This window comes from Phaenicophaeus curvirostris, chromosome 3 (assembly GCF_032191515.1).
Source record: "Phaenicophaeus curvirostris isolate KB17595 chromosome 3, BPBGC_Pcur_1.0, whole genome shotgun sequence".
Taxonomy (NCBI): Eukaryota; Metazoa; Chordata; class Aves; order Cuculiformes; family Cuculidae; genus Phaenicophaeus; species Phaenicophaeus curvirostris.
Genome location: NC_091394.1, coordinates 36,985,949 through 37,008,470, shown reverse-complemented (window position 1 = coordinate 37,008,470; position 22,522 = coordinate 36,985,949). Strand labels below are relative to the sequence as shown.

At 45.0% G+C, this 22,522-nt stretch overlaps 1 protein-coding gene across 1 annotated transcript in view; it reads left to right on the top strand.

Moving 5' to 3' along the window:
- The window catches only part of GMPR (guanosine monophosphate reductase), a 49,592-nt gene that overhangs the window by 16,682 nt on the left and 10,388 nt on the right, over nucleotides 1–22,522 (top strand). The window contains exons 5-8 of the mRNA XM_069853691.1: nucleotides 366–447; nucleotides 2,728–2,834; nucleotides 8,815–8,857; nucleotides 16,444–16,603. Of these exons, the coding sequence (XP_069709792.1) occupies nucleotides 366–447; nucleotides 2,728–2,834; nucleotides 8,815–8,857; nucleotides 16,444–16,603 (392 nt within the window). The remainder of the gene's footprint in view (nucleotides 1–365; nucleotides 448–2,727; nucleotides 2,835–8,814; nucleotides 8,858–16,443; nucleotides 16,604–22,522) is intronic.

Sequence of the window (22,522 nt, the reverse complement as noted above, 5' to 3'; positions counted from 1 at the left end):
TGGAGTTGTACTGTATGTAAGGGAGAAATTGGACTGTATAGCCCTTACTGTTATGGATGAGGTGGTTGAAAGCTTCTAGGTGAGGATTAGGGGGATGAAAGACAAAGCAGGTATCCTGATGGGGGTTCTTAAGGATCAGGGTTTACTGGACCAGCCATGAAATTTGTTTGACTTGAGAATGTGCCTGTGTGATTTGTTTAATCTCTGTGGCCTGCTCCACAGTGACCTATATGGTAAATGGTATTCTTCCTGCCTCTGTGTAGTTCAGCTTGGAAGGCTCTGGATAAAACTACGTTATCGTCATTAGTCTTTACTGCAGTAGTCTTGAAACCTCCCGTATATGTGATATTGTTCCTTCTGTCTAGGCAGGCAATGTGGTGACAGGAGAGATGGTAGAAGAACTTATTCTTTCCGGAGCAGATATTATTAAAGTGGGTATTGGACCAGGTAAGTCAAATTCGGTCAAATGAGAGTGACTTATGGTAATGTTGGTGGAGGAGTTGGCCAGATGAAACCTCAACTTGAGGACAATACTGTTTGCTTGCCTGTTAGGATGCCTAGATCCACTCAGGTCAGTAAAGTAACATTGCCCTTACAGACAGTATATTTAAGAAATACATTGGCAGGATGCTAGTGTGTCATATAGTGTTGTTACACATTGCATCTTCTGGCAGCGAAGGTGCCTATTATTGAAGCACTGAGTTGCTGACATTGTCACTGATAGTGTGTTGTGTTTAGGAGCACTTCTTCTTGCCGGTTGGAAGGAGGCTGAGTCATCCCAGCTAAAGCTCAAAGGGTACTGTGTTCAGGAATCTACTTCCATCAGGGAAAGGGAGGTTCCTTAATAGCTTTGCTTTGTATCCTCTTAAGCTGAGGTTTCCCGTCTTGTTAATATCTTCAAAGGTGAAATGGCATTCGTTGTGATGTCTGTATAGCAGTGCCTTTGCCTGTTACTGTTGCCTGGGAGCCAAAATTTAAATTAATGTGCTTATGTTACCTATCACTGTAACATTTCCATGGATAAATGGGAGAACCCTAAACTTAGTGTTTTTCCTACCTTCCCTTCCCTAATAGTGTTGTCTGACAAATACTGCTGTGTTGTCTTAACTTTTTAGTTCCCCTTCGTTGTGTGTTTCTTCATGTGCTCTGTCCTCTTGAGATTTTCTTGGACTGCAGCCGGGATCACCGTACATGGACTAAATATTAAACTGTCTAACACAAGCGCCATTGACAGTATAGCTGTGATCAGTCAGTGTGGTGCAAGCAGATTATTTCCTCTGCAATGACAAATAGTTATGGTCCGTTCATGGATAATTTGAGCAGGGCAAATGGTGTAATAAAGTTTGCAGCTGTGCCCAGGAAAACAGCAAACAATAATAAATATTGCAAAATATGAAGAGTAACAACTGAGATGTCATGGTGCAATTGTCACAGGCAAATTCAGATACAAAAGAAGGATAATTATAGTTTGTAGTTTCAAACAGTGGAGACAGTTAGGAGTAAATGCAATACGACCCTCCCTGGGCATCTTCCTGAATGGATCTGTACAAACTGAACACCCAATACCACAAGTAACAAATCTTCCTCACAGAAGATCTGATCTCAAGGCTCTTTTCCAGATAATGGTCCATCCTGTGGAAAATAGCAATGGTTTATTATAAAGCATTACATATATAAGTACATATCCTATGGAGAGTGTTTTAAAACTGATTTTTTTTTTCTTCCTCATTTGCGAAAGTACTTCTCAATGTTTTCACCTTGTCTGTTCTCTGAAAGATCTTTGGAAGCTTTTACTTTACTGGTAGCTTGAATATACTTGGATATCAGCTGAATGAAGGGATCCAGATTTCACTGTTTTGAAATTCTTGTTATCCCGCAGACCTTTATGGTCTGTATCCTAAATTATGAAACTTGGACTGGCAAAATACATTTTGATTTTTAATTTGAGGAGAAAAATAAAGAAGGTATTCCAAAAGATCTATAGCCATGTTACAATGTTGACCTGTAATTGAAGTGAGTTTTTCATATATATGTATATACCTTTATTTTTATATATGCCCATATAGATGTACGTATATAAATTATATAGTTTAATAATCAGATATATTTTCCTGTAATATTGCACTATACAACTTCCTGGTGATTAAATGCTATGTGTTGATTTTCTTATATTTCAAACTGTTGTGATCAACTGCTTGAAGTGTTAGGCAAAAGATGATGGGTTTCTCTCCCCTGTGGAAAAATGCTACCAAAAAAAGAAAACACAGTTTTTCCCTGAGAATTATTTTTAAAGCATATGTAGAAAAGAGAGGTATTTATTAGAAGAAATATTGAGGTATTAAATCCTGCTGCTGAGTCTCAGGCGTTGTGACTCTGGTCCTTTTGTCCCCTTTCCCTTCAGGCATTTCAGTCGTGATGCAGTGATTCCCTCACTAGGAAGCATTACTGATGAGACTTAAACCGGGAATTGTGGCCTTGGAGAAGAAAGGGGGGATATTTGTCACCTCAATTACAGCTCCCATGAAGTGTCGTGATAGCATTTCAAAGCACAAGTTCCGATGTATTCCTTTTATCCATGAGAAGCCAACATTGGCAACAGAGACTTCCTGAGGGGAAAAATGCTACGGATAAAAATGTGTTTTTTTCCGCAAGAAAAAGAAAATTAGTAGTATCTTTTCTTTTCATGTAACGGGCTATGGGTTTTTTTTTTCTGATTCTCTTTTGTAGGTTCTGTGTGTACCACTCGGATCAAGACAGGGGTGGGCTATCCACAGCTAAGTGCTGTTATCGAGTGTGCAGACTCAGCACATGGCTTGAAAGGACATATCATCTCTGTAAGTAAATATCATCTGCTCTTAAATTCCCACTGTGAAAATCGTTGTGGAATAGGAGAATCAAACAGTCCAGTACCCTGCATATTAAAGGCTATCCTTCTGTCATGTCCAGTTGACCCCTACACTAGCTCCTAGGGTAGCCAGTGAGGTTTAAATGTAAAGAAATCAACTCTCTCCAATGCTTAAAAAGGCTTGGGGACCTCACTCGTGATGATGCCTTTGGAAAGCTGCTTCTTAATGGAGTAAGCTCTTATGTAAACAGAATAGGAAGCTTAATAGTGCTTTCACATTGAAGCAAACAGTTATTCCTATGAAAGGTTTCTGAAAAATGACTGAAATGTAAACATGGCTTTCCCCAGGGAGTGGGACTGAAGGACAGGTAGGCAGAAGAGGAGACTACGAGGTAAAATTATATGAACCCATCTGTGCCCTAGTAGCTGGATTGATTCAGATAACATCCTCACAGAGCAATCTGTGCAGGGTCAAGAGTGTTTCAGAAGCGGCTCTGTTGAGCACAGCTGGCACGTGAGCCACGTATGTTCTCACCAAGCTCTGGGGAAATAATGAGCCTGTGGAGAAAAAAGGGCATGTATCTGTACTGGCTTTTAATGGCAGTTTCCACTCTACTGGCAAGACCAGGTTGATTTCACATAGAAAAATTAAATCTGTAAGCACGGCCTCAAACCGAGCTGGACTGCAGCTGGCGGCACCTAAAGGTCCTGTGTGCTTGGGCAGGTGCAGCCAGGCTGTGTGCCCTTGGCTGTGTCAGACTTGCACAGGTTCTGCGGGCTGGCTGTGAGGCAGCTGGCCCTCAGGAAGGTAGAGGGGCTAACCAACGTGCTGTGCTCACCAGTACCCTCCACAGCCAGCAGTCTCCTTCTGAAGCCCTAGGAGAGACCACATGCTGAAGTTTAGATCTACTGCCAAGTGAAACTGCTGGAACGCTCCGAGTCGTTCGACCCAGCTGTGCCTACTATCCATATGAGGAAAGGGATGTGTTGTGTTGTTGAAGGAGGGGAGAGGAGAACAAACTGACTGGATTGGCAAAGGGCTTGACTGTATTTCTTGGAGCTGTGGGTATAATGGAACAGAAAACCAAGTATCTGTTAGTCAGCTCTCTCTTGCTTTCTATTGTTAATGCCTATGCAGTCTCTTTTTCTCCTTGGCTCCCTTGTATGAGTTTTGCAGGAAAAAAAAGCAGTCTGTGATTTTATGACTTGGATGGTATTACACATTTATGTCTATAGTAGACAGCAGAACATGTGTGCAATAGAGCATGAAAGACATGACTTTTTACCATGAGGAATGGATAACTATAGGTGTCATTCTAGCAGTGGTGCTTGGAGACCCATCTTAGTTTTGCAATAATCATTTTCTGCTAGAAATCCTCAGAACAACATTATTAGCCTGCTTTTACAAGAAAACACAAGGAGTGTGTACTGTGTGACTGTTGAAAAATGAAATGGTTCTGTACTATACCTTCTGCTTTCCTGCTTTGGGGATGAATCAGTTCCTGACCTGCTTAGGTCACGTTGGCTTTAGTGAGCCCACACTGTCAACCCCCAAGCCATTATAGGGGGAGTGCAATTTAATGCCTGTCTGCAACAACATCTGGGCCAAGAGAATGAAGCTGTAGCTGAGGTGTCTAACACCACTGCAACTCAACTCCGTCACCCAAGCTAAGGAGACTAAAGCAAGGGGGAAGATGTTATGACTGAATTATGCAGCATTCAGATAGATAATGGTGTCTTTATTAAGGAAAGAGAAGGCTGGACTGCATGGTCATTTCCAGAGCTCTGGCAAGAGTATCACAAAAGAGGAGTATCCTCCTGAGGGAAAAACACTGTATGGGAGCAATCCTAGGTATGTAATTAGGTCTAGTGGCAACAAGTAAGAAATAAAAAAAAAATATCTTAATGAGGAGCAGCTGAGGAAGCTGGAATTGTTTAGCATGGAGAAGAGGAGGCTGAGGAGCGACCTTATTGCTCTCTACAACTACCTAAAAGGAGGTTTTAGTGAACTGGTTGCTGTTCTCTTCTCCCAAGTAACAAGTAATAGGATGAGAGGAAACAGCCTCGGGTTGTGCCAGGGAAGGTTTACGCTGGATATTAGGAAAAAACACTCTTTACTGAGTGATAAAGTGTTGGCACAGGCTGCCCAGGGAAGTTGTGGAGTGCATCACCATCCCTGGAGGTGTTCAAAAACCATGTAGATGTGGTGCATCAGGACATGGTTTAGTAGGCGTAGTGGTGTTGGACTTAATGATCTTAGAGGTCTTCTCCAACCTTAATGATTCTTTAAATATACATGGCATCCCTCATGTCCTTAGGTAGAGTCAGGAAGGGGTACACCCTGCCTGAGCTAATGGAGACCTCTACAGGCAGAGCATCACCACATAACTGTCAGTTGGGCAGATGAAAACATGCCCAGCATTTTTTTTTTTTTTGTTATATTGATATGGAAGTTGCAGGAAGGATGTGAAGAGATTCAAAGTAGATTGTTTACCTTCATGTAGGTTATAGCTGATGGTGTGATATGGTTTAATCCCTTAGGGCACTTCCTTGCATCCACTTCTGACTTGTCTGGTACCGTCGTTGTGTTGTTCCTCTTGTTACGTTGGCTCAGCTTATGTAAAAAGGGAAAGAAGTCCCACTCATGAATGAGAAGGTGATGATCCTGAGCACAGTAAAGGCACTGCAAGGAACATGGCACGCTTGAAGCCCATTCTGCAGTAGCTCTGCTTAGCGTGGCAGCACAAACTGGGATTTTAAACACTCGTGTTAATGAAGTAATCACATATGATTTTTGGAGCTGATAAATTGACAAAGAAGGTGACAATTTTTAGGCAAACACGATAATCCAAGTGAATACCTGGTGTCTCTTTACAGTCACTTATGCAGAGGAGGGGGAGGTGAAGTTGCACCAGTTACTTTCCTCATGCTAAATTGTCTTTAAGACCCAGAGCTCACCTCAGAAATTAATCTTTCTTGACTCACTGAAAGAAGAGAAGAAGCCCTGTCTAAGAGATGGGAACTGTTTCTGTCCTGTGCTATTTGTCTGAGAGCCAGTAGTCTCAGATTTCATTCTTGCTAATCCATTGGCCTTGAGAAAGGGCAGCAGTGAGTTACAGTGGAGGGCTCCTTTAGCTGGAGAGCTCCTTCAGAAATGCCCTACTTGGGATAAAGTTTCTGTTTCTTGTGGGTCAGAGAGATACTCTGCTGGATAGAGAGGCAGTTGCATATTCTAGGAAGCCAGCAATGTGGGGAATGGAGAGCAGCCTTGCATGTGTGCCCTCTCATTTGCTAGAGATCCTTATTTCGCCTTCACCCTGCCTGGGTGAAGAGCCACCAGCGTTCAGTGAATAGGATGACCGAGGGGTTCTTCACCCAGCTGCTGCTGTACCATCCCTTCCTCCACACCGAACACTTTCCACACAGAAATATGCCCAGCATATGGAGTTCAGAATAAAGCACCATGTGTATTGTTTCTACTCCTGTGTATGCCACATACTTTATATATCTTCTGTGTAATAAATAGCTATCTGTTTGCTGATACTGTAGGAAGGGCTGGTTATACATTTATAATAAAGGTGTCTTGAAACATACAAATCATAGTTAAAAACTTACTATAACATAGTACTAAATACACAACCACTTCATACTGGTTTTCCATACTGTATTTCTTTTCCTTAGGCTAAATTTTATTGTTGTAAAAAGGTTCATCTGGGGAAAATAACATTATTTCAGCCATGCTAAAATAACTCTGACTGGAAAACTGCTGTTCTCTCTCCGTCAGCCTAGCATCCAGTTGTCATGCCCTCTGCATCCCTGTGGTCACTCTTTCCAGTAGGCTTACTTCAGAATAATGCCTGTTCTCCTGAATTCACAGGGGGATTTGTACAGATATATTTTCCCAGGGCTCTGAGGTAGATTCTGAGCCTGCAACATGTTCTGTGACTGACACCCAGCAGTTCTGCAAGTCGTTTTGAGTTGAGAGCCAGGCTTATTTTGGGACAAGCTGAACTGCAAGGGGAAGAAGCTTCCCAGGCAATGCAGCAGAAGCACAGTTTTATTTTCCAAATGCAGCACTTCATTTTGAGGTGGTTTAATGCATATAGCTTTATTATGTTGTGTCTTCTGACATGACCACTTAGTATGTCCCCTTTTTCTTTTCCTTTATGTGAATCATAACATTTATCTGCTTATGTGACCCAAGTGGAGACCTCTACAGATAAAGAAGTCCTGTGCCTCGTCATCATTGGTTCCTTTTATCTTTAATGGTAACTCATGAGCTTTTGGGCAAGTCTGGTAATCTGCTCAGCATTTTGTAATTTGGTGACATTCAAAGTAATACTTTTTTAAGCTAGTGATTAATGATTACACGGTAAGGCCCCCATCCGCATGGTACTTCTGAAAGCATGAAGCCTCCATCACTGCCACTACTGGGTTAATTATGTAAGTCAGACACTGAGCTACTCAGCTGAGCCAGACTGAAGCCCATCTACTAGAGAGTGTTCATAGCCAGCGTGTCTCAGCCAGACAGTGAGAGTCAGACAAATTCCTGACACTGCTCTTTGAAGATTATTAGACCCCTCTTTCTACCTCGGCTCTTCCTCTCCTGACACATGCACACACGCTCACGCCCTCCTCCAGGCTCTGACAGACTTGTCGGGGAGAAGAATTGCACAAGCAGAGCTCTTAACAGGAGAGAGAAATTCAGCTGTCAGCCCAGCACTTCCTTCTAGAGCTGACAATGCGTGTCTAGCTCAATAAAAGGCATAATGTGCTAGAGGTTATCAGCAAATAGAATAAAAACCTTTAAAGTTCTACCAGGCACTGTTTGCAGTGGGATACCCTTTGAAAAGCCTCACTTTCAGATCCACCTGCTCAGTTTGTGTCTGAATCCTTTTTCTGCACACAGAGAGGTTGTAACACTCAGCCCCACTGCCAGCTCAGTCAGCAAAAGCCAGCTCTAAAATGGGTGATGGTGGGGGTGTCTGGTTGTGCTCAGCAGCAGGTCATACCCAGGCATGCTTATCTGCCAACAGGGAAGTGAAACAAAACCAAGTAACCGTACAGGCTGGGGAGTAGCTTCAAAGGCAGGAAAGCTGTCAGCAGGACCCTGGCCATGAAAGGATTGGGGAGCCCTGTTGGTATGGTGACTCCGTAGAGTAGAAGGATCTTTCATCTGATGCTCAGACATTTACAAAGCCTAAAGAACCATAGCACATGATGAACTCTGCTATGTGCTATTCCTTTTTTTTTTCTTTTTACAGCCCTGTCACATGTTCATAATCCCTCCCTGAAACCCCAACCGAAACCTCCTCATCAGCCACTTCTTTACTCTGCACTGAAACTGAAACGCACAGGTCTAAAATGCTAAAGATCACGAAGTTCTGTTTCTTTACCAAACCCATAGCAAACAGCGAGGAGTATGATGAAATATTAATTTTTCACTTACTAAGATTAGATTACCCAGTTTGCTCAGAGATTATCAGATGAAAATCCAACATAGCTGATGGTGTATTTCCTCAGCCCTCCCACTGTGACCTTTTAATGTATTGTAAATTGCTGAGAAAGTTATTTTAAATGTCTTAGGTGGTTTGAGATAGGGGTTTGTGATGCCTCTGCATCAAACAGTCTTTCATTGAAATGGCAAGGAATGCTTCAGATCATTAGAGAAGGTTTACATTTTTTCTCACGGTTTCTGGGCCTGAGGAAGTTGCACCTGCAATTTGCGTTGCAGTGGTATTATCAGTAGACTACACTTTAGAGTAAATGAGCCTAAAGAAGGAAAGCAATCAAAACGGTAATATGGGTCCCCTAAAGAACTCGGCCAGGGTGTTGTATACCAGTGGTGCACAGTCAGCTCTTGACGCGCTGCTCCTGAGCAGGGACCATTCTACTGCAGGTCACAGAGTGCCAGTGTGCTAGGTATGAGTGAGCTCACTGCTTCTTACTGTCGTCTTTTCTTTATGCAGGATGGAGGATGCAGCTGCCCAGGAGATGTCGCCAAAGCGTTTGGTAAGAACAGTGTGAAGTTCACCCCTTATACCTTGTGTATGGCCAGCACCATCAGCAGTGATGCTTGACTCAATTTGACCCTGAATGTAATGTAATCAGTAATAGGTTACATTCATCCCTGTGGGTGACTTCACTGAAACTGATACGCCAGACATGAATGCGCTTCTTGGACCAGACAGTCCAAGTTCTGCAGTGCAAGACATACAGTGGTCAAAGGCCTATTTAGAAACTACCCACTAGGTGGGTGTGGGGTGCAGCTGCTGAGATAGTTATACGAAGAAAACTGGTAAGAGTTGCATCTGAGTAGTGTTCAAAGATGCCTGTAACATTGCCAGATCTGGCTGACCTGGGCCTTAAATGGTTGAAGACATAGTGGAATGTGTGTTGGACAGAAAAGCAAAACTAAAAGGCAGGCCAGATCCCTGGAGTTCTTGGGTTCAGCTGTCTGCTTGAAAAGATGGGATTTTATTTATACTGTATTCTGTAGAGCTGAGCAGATGTCTAAAACATCTAAGTTAATAGTTAACAGATATTACTTTCATGCCAGTAGCTTCAGCGAATTGTAGCGGCTCTTGCTAATAGAATATTTCATCTGTTGAGTATTTTCTGTTGGGCTGGAAAGTTACAGTGGGGGGTAAGTGGTCAAGGTCAGGACTATGCTTATCCATAACCTTGTGTGTGAACCAGGCGCTAAATGCATCCTGGGGTGACAGGACATTTAAAGACATTCCTCCACCCCCTGGAATGACAGACCCTTTGGAGATGTCACAGTGGAGTAATACCCGGAATACAGTGGGAGCACAGTCTCTCATTGGGGTTTTAGGGTAGAATGGTACAAGAGAGCACATTATGATACAGCATATCTGCTTGGCAAGAAGCTTTGCAAGCATGGGAAGCAAGGGCAGGACTAAACTCAGATTACAGACCTGCCAAGAAAAACTCTGGGCCTCCTGGAAAGGTTGAAACCAAAATATGTCTTTCAAGTTTGCAGATAGCTCCTGTTTTTAGACAGGTCAGATGACAACGAAGACTTAATTAGAGAATTTTAAGCACAGCCATGGAGTAGTTGCTACCAGCAAGGAATCAGTTCAGTCACAGGATTTCACATCACCTTGTGTTTACCCAGTGGGTGATGTGACGTAGGGAATAGGTGCTCCTGGTTGGGTGATTCTGTCATAGTGGAACAGTGGCATCCACCCTCTGACAACAAGCCTGTATTAAAAAAACCTCTCCTCAGCCCAGCCCACTCTGACATCATGCTGCCTGCAGCCAAGCCTTTGTTCTGCCTGATCTTCTCTGGCTTCACAGGTTGCCCAGTTTTTGCTGGTGGTGTTGTCAGTGGGAGCTTGTGAACTGAGGTTGTGACTTCGCTGCATTCCCAGCTGCCTACACTGAGAGCTGGTCCATGTAAAAAGTCTTTCTTCAAACAAGAACGTTTCCAGAAGTTAGAACAACAGGAAGAAACTTCAGAGTGCTTAAGATGTTTCCCTTTGCGATGTGTATAGCAAGTCAAAAAGCTCCTTGCAATCTCTCTGGGCTAACTGAACAGAAACTTGGTTGCAAACCTGTGAAAGGACGGAAACCAGCCTTGCTGATTGTCAGGAGGTGCTGGGATTCACAGTGGGACATGTTTGAAGGCTACTGTGGGTTGTCCCTGGGACATAGAAGCATCAGAAAGCTGATATTATACAGGCAGTAGTTCTACTCTGACAGTAGGCCAGGCAGGTCAGTCTGACCTGTGTGTCACAGGTGCGGGACTTGAACTGATATAGATCATCCTGAGGCAATAAACTCACCTTATCTGCTTATTTATAATTGAAGTAGACGCACTGTGGGCATCTGACTAGCTGGAACCAGGTGTACATTTGGCAAAGGTGGATCACAAAATCATCTTCTAGATAGTGTTATTACTATTGGTGTTTACTGAGTGCTGTTGAGGTGATTGGCTATGTGAGCTGTGTAGAAGGTAGCTTCCATGTCCAGCATTTACAAGCCAAAGCCTTGGTACTGATACTGAATTGTCTATCACAGACCTCTCTGCTTGCTCGGAGTTTCTTAAAGGAGAGTAGTTATATAAATATGTTGGATAGCAGAGACCCAACGATAAAACACGGGGATGTACAATTTCATCTGGGGATGGAGACCTGGACAAAGCACAGACAAGAGACCCAGAGAGGGCTTTTGGTTAAAGTCTTTATTTGGTGGATCATTGTGAAATGTTCGTGAAAGGGATCATAGAATCATAGAATCATAGAATAACCAGGTTGGAAGAGACCCACCGGATCATCGAGTCCAACCATTCCTATCAAACACTAAACCATGCCCCTCAGCACCTCGTCCACCCGTGCCTTAAACACCTCCAGGGAAGGTGACTCAACCACCTCCCTGGGTAGCCTGTTCCAATGCCCAATGACCCTTTCTGTGAAGAATTTTTTCCTAATGTCCAGCCTAAATCTCCCCTGGCGGAGCTTGAGGCCATTCCCTGTCCCCAGCCTGTTCCAGCGCCCAGTGACCCTTTCCGTAAAAAATTTTTTCCTGATGTCCAGCCTGAACCTCCCCTGGTCCAGTTTGAGGCCATTCCCTCTTGTCCTGTCCTCTATCACTTGGGAGAAGAGGCCAGCACCCGCCTCTCTACAACCTCCTTTCATGTAGTTGTAGAGAGCTATGAGGTCTCCCCTCAGCCTCCTCTTCTCCAGGATAAACAACCCCAGCTCTCTCAGCCGCTCCTCATAAGGCCTGTTCTCCAGCCCCTTCACCAGCTTTGTTGCTCTTCTCTGGACTCGCTCCAGAGCCTCAACATCCTTCTTGTGGTGAGGAGCCCAGAAGTGAACACAGGATTCAAGGAGTGGTCTCACCAGTTCCGAGTACAGAGGGAGAATAACCTCCCTGGACCTGCTGGTCACGCCGTTTCTGATACAAGCCAAGATGCCATTGGCCTTCTTGGCCACCTGGGCACACTGCTGGCTCATATTCAGTCGGCTGTCAACCAACACCCCCAGGTCCTTCTCCTCCAGGCAGCTTTCTAGACAGACTTCTCCTAGTCTGTAGCACTGCATGGGGTTGTTGTGCCCCAAGTGCAGGACCCGGCATTTGACCTTGTTAAACCTCATGCCATTGGACTCTGCCCAGCAGTCCAGCCTGTTCAGATCCCTTTGCAGAGCCTCCCGACCCTCCAGCAGATCGACACTTCCACCCAGCTTAGTGTCGTCCGCAAACTTGCTAAGGGTGCACTCAATGCCTTCACCCAGGTCATTGATAAAGACATTGAACAGGGCTGGACCCAGCACTGAGCCCTGGGGAACCCCACTTGTGACTGGCCTCCAGCTGGATTTCACACCGTTTACCACCACTCTCTGGGCCCGGCCATCCAACCAGTTTTCCACCCAGGAGAGTGTGCGCCTGTCCAGGCCAGAGGCTGACAGTTTCTCGAGCAGAATGCTGTGAGAAACTGTGTCAAAGGCTTTACTGAAGTCCAGGAAGACCACATCCACAGCCTTTCCCTCGTCCAGCAGCCGAGTCACTTTGTCATAGAAGGCGATCAGCTTAGTCTGGCAAGACCTGCCTTTTGTGAACCCATGTTGACTGGGCCTGATCACCCGGTTCTCTTGCATGTGCTTCATGATGTTGAGATGTCCATTGTAAAGCAGTGACAAAGCAGCTGTTTGAATCGTAAAAAGTGTGAGGGAGTCCCAGATGTGAAGACTAGCAGTGACAAATGGCTAAAGATGTGACTGGAGGAGGCAGGCACATGGAAACAGGAGGATAGAGTGGATTGAGTGCAAGTGAAGAGCCGTGAAGCACCACGAAGAAGATGCTGAGAAGCTTACAAGTGGAAGTTGACACCATTGACTGATGTCAGGAGTCAGAGGCAAACTGGGTGTTTTCATAGAGGGGAAACAAAGTAGAAGCCTATTTAAAGAGGCAAGGAACAGAGAAGTGCTGAAGGTGTGGGACGAAAAAGCCAGGAGTGACAGCTACTTTGGGCGGGGGGGGATGCTGCTGGAATACTGAATCTGCTGGGTAGGAGCCTCATAGGCATTTGATAAAGTGGAGATGTCGCTGCCGTCTGGGTACTGGAGGTGACAGTGGTAAAAGATGTAGGTTGATCAGGAAGAAGAGGTATTCCAATGCAGGAATGGAAGAAAACATGAAAGAACTTCGTGTGGGCTCTCACATGGTTCACATAACTGCGCCCTTGGAAAGGCTGATAACATAAACACATTTCTCAGAATGCCCCAGGGAGGCACTACTGCCTCCTTTTCTAAAGAAGAGAAGTCGAAACACAGAAATACAAAGTTCAGTTGCCTGAGGTCACATATATTTTTGTGACACAGCCAGGAACAGAATGTGCCTTTTTAATCCTATGCCAGCATCTTTAACACAATACTGCTGTTCCTTACAGCAGTGGTGAGAAGAGATACAGAAGCAGGAAAGGAAAAGGAAGGAAAGATCACATGGAAAAGTCAACTGGGGACACATATACTGGTTCCAAAATATACCTGACAGATTATACTGGCTTGTTTTCCTGTTTCCAATAGTTGTGTGTGTATGACCCGAACTGTTGCAAAGGCTCCCTGTCTCAGCTGGAGCACAGGTGAATGTTGATTCCAGGGCCATCTGTGGTCCAGGCAAACTTATGCTGCGTCTGCCTGGAGCACTGCCCAGGCTACAAATCCAGGCTGACTCCAGCTGAATTTGTGCAGAGCCAATCTGGTTATCAGTAATTTGTATTATTGGGCATGCAAAAGACATCTGAGGGACTCCATCCAGATCCAGCAGAACTGTGCAAGTGCTGCAAGATTGGGCTGGCATCAGCATGCATATTCTGTAATGGCTTGAAAGAGAAGGCTCTGTGAAACGTGAATGAGCAAGATCAACCCAGATGCAGCGTAGGCCTCAGGGGAGAAGTGAGTGTATTGAAGTGGCATTATGTAGAAACAGGACGAGTGTAGCAAACTCTGGGTGAGCTGCTGGGATACTTGCGTGCAACATACCTATCACATCCTGTATTATGTAGGGTGTTGTTGCCAGATGTCCCCAGTCCCCACAGCGTAAAATAATGGCACACTGTCTATCTGTACTTGAAAATGAAAGACTGCAGCTGGGTGTTACAAAAAACCATGCAGAAGTAAAGAAAGGCCACGCTAAAAAGTACAGCCCCGTATTTGGACGTTAACTGGTACAAAAGTAGTGGAACAGACTTGAAATGTTCAAACATGTTGCAACACTGAAGCAGGCTGGAAAGTTCTGGAGAGCATTGGAAAAGTATATTTAATGTGGGCTTGTCATTCCTGGCGCTGCAGGGCAGTAAGCATGTGTCATTCCACTGTTTAGACGTGCTGCATCTGCTGTAACATAGCTCCTCTTTTCTGGAAGAGCTTGATGAATTATGTTGTAGTTTGCAAAAGTTACTCACGTTGGATGAGTTTCAATCCTTTAATTCAAACATACTTGCTTTCCTCCTAAAATACGCAGTAAAAAAGAAAAGGAATAAACACTTAAGTATCTGTGATTCTGAAGTGTAGATTTCATGTGACTGGTTTGCATTCATAATTTGGAGGCTGTGAGACCCACAGCCAGAGACAGATCTAGAATTGGAGGTCAGAGGATACTATTGACAAGGCAGAGTCCAGGCAAACCTTTGACTTGTTTAGATGCCCTCTTTGAAACCTTGACCACAAATCCATCCCTCCTTCCTCATGTTGTTTTCTTCCACCCATGAAGCAGACACGAACCAGATTTCCTAGGGTACTTACTTTTTTGCAAAGGTGGAACAAGATTGTGCCAGGTGTCAATGGGAGCTCCCCATCAGTAATTGAAAACACCTTAAAAGATAAGTGCTCCCTTTGGTTTGCAGGTTAATAGTAGTATCAGACGTGAGCCCAACTGAGGCTTTAAAACTCTGCCATCTGAAACAAGAGAGTTTAGGAAAAAAATCTGCCTGGTAGCTGGCATGATAGGGCACCTGGATGAGTGCCTATCTAGAAATATTGCTTGTGATGTGCTCAGCAGTTTTACACAAGCCTCACTTTTAGTATCCCTTTGCCACGGACATACTATTCTTTTCAAGCAACAACCAGACAAAGGGAGGCGAGATCAGTGGAGCAGCCGGATGCTCTGCTCCCAGGCATTGGTGCTAGGTCTGCTTTTTGGCACACGCGTGGAGGGAGGGAACTGGCATTTATAAATCAGTGCACACTCCACAGTTGTCATGGATCAAAATATTCCCAAATTCATGTTTGTCTACAGAGCTTTTAAACAGATGGCAGAAGCTAGGCAGATTTGATAATGATTGCGCTTACTCTTCAGATGTCAGGGTCCAATCCTGTTATTTGGATAGCGACAGAGACCAGATCAAATTCCTAATGCCAGACTCACCTAGCCTGGGATCTCCTCAGAGTACAGACATGTTCATAACGTGGTGGGGTTAGTCCAGGCTCATCTGCTTTCTATGAAGTGAGGTTTATAACCCTGTTATTTTGCCAGTTCTGGGGAGAAGCTGGGCAGAGGGGAGGCCTGTTCTGACACATCCACATTGAAGAAACAGAGAGTCTGAACAGGAAAGTGCTTTGTTTCAGGGATGGGTCACCACAGACTCATAAAAAGAGTCGAAGCCAAACTTTTCCAAGCAAGAGTAGATATGCCAAAATATCACAGGAGGAGCTGCTGGTGGAATAGTTCCAGCCCAGCTGGAAATGCTGGAAATCACAGTAGAAAAATCAGGAGTGATTCCAAAAACCTACTTCCTGATCTTACTCCCAGTGGAACTGATTTCATGATTTGCAGAGCCAGGGAAGATGGACAGACTGAACAAGAATGATTGAGTATTCAGTGTTGTTATTCAGTATCTGGAATGTATTTAGGAGTTGTAGCTATGGGTTAGACCTCCTTTGCGGTGCCTGTTGAGAACCACAAAACTCAGGGGCGATGGTCCTTGGCCTAGAGTTTTTAAACAACAGGAACCAACTAGGATCTCTTTGGCAAGGGATCACCCAGACCTACATAGAGCACACAGGGCTGATGGACTTGAAAAATCCGTCATTGCATTAAAAAACAACTGGTTCTTTTATGTCAGTGTTGAGAGGAGTACGTTACATTCATGGATATGCCTTCCTTCAGAATATGTTGCCACTCACAGCTTGTAGCCTAGAAAGGTCTTGAAGTAGAAGCTGTCCTCTCCTCTCTACAGCATTGAGCTCAAGAGGTCCCAGCCCTGTGATTAGGGTTTTGGAGTACTGCAGTCACCGTAGCAGTAAATAAGAAACTGTGCTCAGATACTGTTATGAAGTGAAGGGTTAAAACTGAATTTGAAACTAAAAGGTGGGGGGGAGAGTAGAATAACCTTTATCTTTGTCATCACAATAGAAAAGGATTCTTTCAATTTAAAATACGTGAGAGATACAATTCAGTGTGTGTCACTTCTTCACTAAAGCGTTGCTTCCAAGTTGGCTGCGTGCATTACAGGAGGGGACTCTCTGTACCAAACTATTTAGGGCCATTGTTTCTAGAGGCTACTGTGTTCTTGCTTTGTCTTTCACCCTTTTCTCCCTTCCATGCTTTCTTACATGTTGCTTTGCTGATCACAGGAGCCGGTGCTGATTTTGTCATGCTTGGAGGAATGTTTGCAGGCCATGACCAGTGTGCTGGAGAGATTATGGAAAAGAATGGCAAGAAGGTGAAACTGTTCTATGGAATGAGCTCTGACACAGCCATGAAGAAGCATGCTGGAGGGGTTGCTGAATACAGGTATGAATTCTACACAGGAATGATTGCAATGAGCCATCCATCCAGTAACTTCTGGAGTGGACTTGTGCAAAAGGCATTTGTTGGAAACAAGCCCATGCCTCTGTTCCCATTTAGGAAGCTGCTAGCAACACTTTGGCAACAGATCTGAGGGAGGGATGACATCAAGGAGGAGACAGGGAGAAAGAGCTAGGGGTGTCTAGCTGAGAGCAACCATGTTCACTTGACTGCAGCCAGTGCAGTGTGCTGTCACTGCAGCTCTAGCTGCATCATCTGGGAAGTCATAAGGCACTTTTACGACTTACGGGTCTCTCCAGATATGGACAAATTAAGTGCTGCGACATGGCATACCAGGCTGCAGCGTCTGGCCTTCTGCTTGTCCTGGTTGCTTGTTCTGTTGGTGTATGGATTCTCGACTAGCCCACATGCTCCCTTCTGTTTGCAAGAAGTGGATGCCTGGTGAATCGGCAAAGCTCAGCAGCGTGGAGTTGAGTCGAAGCTGTAAGCACTCTCAGTGGAACCCCCAGGACTCCCTCCTGCATTTCCTGGGCAGACTTCTTAGGCAGCAGAATCCTGCTGCATGGATGCCCCACCCCTTTTTGGGTAGCAGAGCATCAGAGTAGCCCTACATCATACATCAGGCAACATGCAGGAGCTTAGATTTTGAGCTATAATCTTAAGGAGAGGAACGGAAGACAGGCTCTGCAAAGGAATCTCTTGTCCATTGCTATTTTACTCCAGAAAGTGCTTAGAATTTTGACTTTTTGAAATAGCAGATGCCTCCAGAAAACCTCCATGTCTTCTCTCTTATGAGTGGCAGGTATAGTCACTGCCCTTAGACAAAATGGTTCATGCATACTTCATTAAAGCATGTTTCCTGTCTTCTAGTATATAGTTCAGGGGTTCCTTTTGTTTCTTCTCTGCTGCAGTAGCTTAAGACTCCGGTCCAATCTGGTAAACTGCTGTTTGTGAGAGTCTCAGAGCCAGTGACTTTAGCTACTGTTTCAGACATTCAGGATTCATGGGTTTTGTTTGCCTTGTCTGCTACAACTAGTCCAGCATGTGGGTTTTTCCCAATGTGTCCAGCTGCTGCCACGGGTAAGGGTTGCAGAACTGTGAAGGTGACAGTGCACAATGTTGAGCAGAATGGGATCCACTAAACAACGGAATTCCCACTTGGACACAGACATGCTGATGGGACCATGACAATCCCAGACATCATGCTAGACAGAAAGCATCTTTGATCCCACCTCCTGTCCTCCACCCCAGCATTGGCTCTTGTGATGGCTTTTGTCTGCCACTTCTGAAGAGTTAAAATGCACCATGAAAATGTGTGCTAATTCACCTAGCACTTTACAAAGTGGTAAGACACAGCCTGCTTCAGAGCATTTACACCTGTCTCCTTTGGCCTAAATGAGAAGATCATAGAATGGTTTGGGTTGGAAGGGACTTCTAAAGCTCATCTAGTCCAACATCTCTGCAATGAGCAAGGACATCTTCAACTAGATCAGGTTGCTCTGTGCTCCATCCAACCTGACCTTGAATGTTTCCAGGGATGAGACATCTGCCACCTCTCTGGGCAACCTGTTCCAGTGTTTCACCACTCCCAATGTAAAAACTCTCTTCCTTCTATCTAGTCTGAATCTACCTTCTTCTAGTTTAAAACCATTGCCCCTTGTCCTATCACAACAAATCCTGCTAAAAACTCTGTTCCCATCTTTCTTTTAAGCCCCCTTTAAGGACTGAAAGGCCACGATAAGGTCTCCCCAGAGCCTTCTCTTCTCCAGGCTGAACAGCCCAAACTCTCTTAGCCTTTCTTTGTAGGAGAGGTGTTCCATCCCTCTGATGATTTTTTGTGGCCTCCCTCTGGACCCACTCCAATAGGTCCACATCTTTCCTGTTCTGAGGGCTCTAGAGCTGGACACAGTAGTCAGGTGAGGTCTCAGGAGAGTACAGCAGAGGGGCAGAATCACCTCCCTCAGCCTGCTGGTCACGCTTATTCTGATGCAGCCCAGGATATGGTTGGCTTTCTGGCCTGTGAGCACACATTATTCGCTCATGTCTGGCTTTTCATCCACAAACACCCCTATGTCCCTCTCCACAGGGCTGCTCTCAATCCCTTCGTCCCCCAATCTGTACTGATACAACGGATTGCCCCAACCCGTGGTACGCAGTACCTTGCCCTTGGACTTGTTGAACCTTATGGTGTTCACATGGGCCCACTTCTTGAGCTTGTCCAGATCCCTCTGGATTGCATCTTATCCCTTAGGCACATCAACTGCATCACTCAGCTTGGTATCGTCAGCACACTTGCTGAGACTGCACTCGATCCCGCTGTCTGTGTCATTGATGAAGATACTAAATTATTATTAGCTCCTAGATTGCAATAAAAATGGAGTCTAAGGAAGGCTAGTGGTAGACATTGTGCATGAGGGACCTGGAAACAACAGAAAACCCAGGCTCGTTAAATGAGAAGCCTATGTGAAAATGGGGAAATGGAGAGGTTGTGGACACCTACTGGACACAGCCTGGTTCAGTACTGCTTTCTGAAGATGTCTTCTGAAGAGAAGAACATAGGGATGAGAGATAACAATAAAGAGTTTTCCAGATGTAAAAAAGCTTGTGATAAGTTTCAGCAAGTTCCAAGGGCATTTTTTTTTTTCAGGGAAAAAAAAAGGTATTTCTTAGCAAGGAAAACTATGCAGTGAATGCTGTAGTTTGAGGAGAACATACATATCCTGGCAGATTTGTAAAGCCAGAATTTTTCTGCATTGGGAGATGAGAAGAGGACAGGGATAGCTTTACCTTCTACCTGAGGAGGACATATATGTCTTTCTTGAGTGGGGTGTACCCTTCCTACTTTACCTGAGCCCCTGTGCCTCTTTCTGGGGCTGAGATCAGAAGCTAGTGAGCAATGTGCAATAGATTTTGGGGTTTTTCAGTCTCATATGGGGCTGCATTTGTACCAGTTAAAAGCTCCGGCATCTGCAGGTTATCTGGCTACCCTGACCTCAGCTTGCAGATTGCTTAGAGTATCCAGTCTGTGACTGGCTTTCCCCCTGGCTGGCCTGCAAGACTCTTCTGGCAGTGTGGGTTCAATGTGCTTTTGCTTTCGAGCACAACTGCTGTTTTGCAGAAGAAAGAGCTGGACAAGAATCCACCTGCATCTGAGACAAGCTGAAATTATGCAGCAGAAAAATATGCTGCTTACCTCTGAGCTTTGATTCATTCTGGTTTCCTATCCTAGTTCCCAGAGGCAGCGTACAGTTTTGGAGCTTTTTTTAGTTCCCCTGCAAATCTGCTTGTCATCAAAGCTGCTGAACAAATGGTGTGAGGGGACAGCACTAGTAATTGTCTCGTTATTCAAAAGTGACAGCTGACAGTTAGACAGAGGTGCTGGCAACCTTTTATCTGAACCACGGTAACTTTCTCTCCCTTGCTACCCTGTGCTTGTGTCGGCTGTGGGAAAGGCCCGATGTAGTTAATGGCAACTCCCTGAGAGATCACAGAGCAGCCCAAATGTGCTGCATGGATTTTTACAGTTGGACTTGATGATCTCACCCTTAGCAAGTTTGCGGACGACACTAAGCTGGGTGGAAGTGTCGATCTGCTGGAGGGTCGGGAGGCTCTGCAAAGGGCCTGGTTATTCTGTGATTCTGTGATCTCGAAGGTCTTTTTCAACCTAGTGAGTCTATGCAGCATAGTCATTTAGGTCCTGGCCACCACAGGGCTTGTCACAGTTGCAGGAGATGTTTGAGAAAGCTTGCTATACTAGTGGGCCAAAGGACTAAGGCAGCTGCTAAGTTTTGCTCCTCCTAGTTAGGTGTGCATGCTATTTGGCAACAGAATTACTTGACACTGATCCCCTTTAAAAATGAGAATAGAATAGAATAACCAGGTTGGAAGAGACCCACCGGATCATCGAGTCCAACCATTCCTATCAAATACTAAACCATGCCCCTCGGCACCTCGTCCACCTGTGCCTTAAACACCTCCATGGATGGTGACTCAACCACCTCCCTGGGCAGCCTGTTCCAGTGTCCAGTGACCCTTTCTGTGAAAATTTTTTTCCTAATGTCCAGCCTAAATCTCCCCTGGCGGAGCTTGAGGCCATTCCCTCTTGTCCTGTCCCCTGTCACTTGGGAGAAGAGGCCAGCACCCTCCTCTCTACAACCTCCTTTCAGGTAGTTGTAGAGAGCAATGAGGTCTCCCCTCAGCCTCCTCTTCTCCAGGCTAAACAACCCCAGCTCTCTCAGACGCTCTTCATAAGGCCAGTTCTCCAGCCCCTTCACCAGCTTTGTTGCTCTTCTCTGGACTCGCTCCAGAGCCTCAACATCCTTCTTGTGGTGAGGGACCCAGAAGTGAATGCAGTGTTCGAGGAGCGGTCTCACCAGTGCTGAGTACAGAGGGAGAATAACCTCCCTGTCTTGTAGAAGTAAAGGATGTACAGAAACGCGCTGTGTTTTTTTCAGTCTAGATAGCTTTAGTCTTGGTCTTGCTCAGCCTATCCCAGCATGAGCATCACTGTGGTTTAAAAAGAGCAGCTGTGAGTTACCCAGCACTGAAATGTTCTGGGTCTTGAAGGAACAATTGGAAGCAGAGCAAGACTGTGCTTTGAGTTACTCTTCCAGGAAAAGCTGCAGGAAGTTTAGTCACTTTTACTAGTTTGGCTTATGGCAAACTTGAACCAAAAGCGTTCTAAGTCAGCATTTTAAAAACTGGGTACCCCAAACTGGTCAAGTTGGTGGGGTTCTTTATACACGTTTTAAAAAGCCCAGCTGTAAGTCTGTATCAGTGGCCCCAATAAGCTGTTTTGTCTTTAAAAGAGCCTGAGCACTCACAGTGTTTTACTCAAGCAGTGGGAAGCTCATCGTGCTCATCCCCCTGCAGGATCAGGCTACTTGTCGTGTAACTTCATCTTCTCAAAATTACACGTTTTGGCTGGAGAACCTGAGCCTCCAGCAAACAGTTAAATTAAAACTGACAGGTAAAGTGAAATGGCTGTAGCAGGGAATAAAGTCATAGGAGTGATTGGTTTTGTAATGAATATGTCAAGTTGATCCCATTTAATTTTGTATGAAATCTGTGTGCCTGCTTTCATTACTTTTATGTCATTTATATATAGGTTTATTTTTATATTTTTACCTCCTTCCATGAGGAACATGGATCCGAGCTGGGAATTTCTGAAAGGCGATTATTAAGTTTCTTTTAGGGGAGAAAAGAAATAGGCAAGCAGGAACAGAGACCACACACAGTATTGTTCAGTTAGAGCCAATTTGCTTTTGTTAACCCTTTTGAGATTTCACGGGTTTTGTGTGAACGCTGCAGTCCTGTGGTCACTCAGCAATTCACAGCTGCTCCTAAGCTGGATTTTGGCTCTTTATTCTAACTGTAAGGTAGAATTTGGGCCACAGAGACAGAATAGCACTAGTAGCTGGCTGCCACTTATTGTCATAGAATCATAGAATGATAGAATGTCCTGAGTTGGAAGTGACCCACAAGAATCATCGAGTCCAACTCCTGTCCCTGCACAGGACAACCCCAACATTCACACCATGGGCTGAGGGCATTGTCCAAATGCTCCTTGAATATTGTCAGGCTTGGCGCCATGACTGCCTCCCTGGTGAGCCTGTTCCAGGGCTCCACCACCCTCTGGGTGAAGAACCTTCTCTTAATATCCAATCTAACCCTCCCCTGAGTCTCTGCTGAGAGCATCTGAGCACACCTTTCCCACCTGTTGGGAGGCCCAGTTGCTCCGTCTTCACCTTTCTTTTCTGTAAAAGGGTTAGTTTCGGGTCATAACTCTGGGAGTGATGTCAGAGCTGCAAATCCCTTAGCCATTCCTGCTGACTTGCTTATGCAGCTCTCTGCCAAGTGTGCCAGCTTTTGGGACACCCCGTGTAATCCGTGCATGACCTGTGC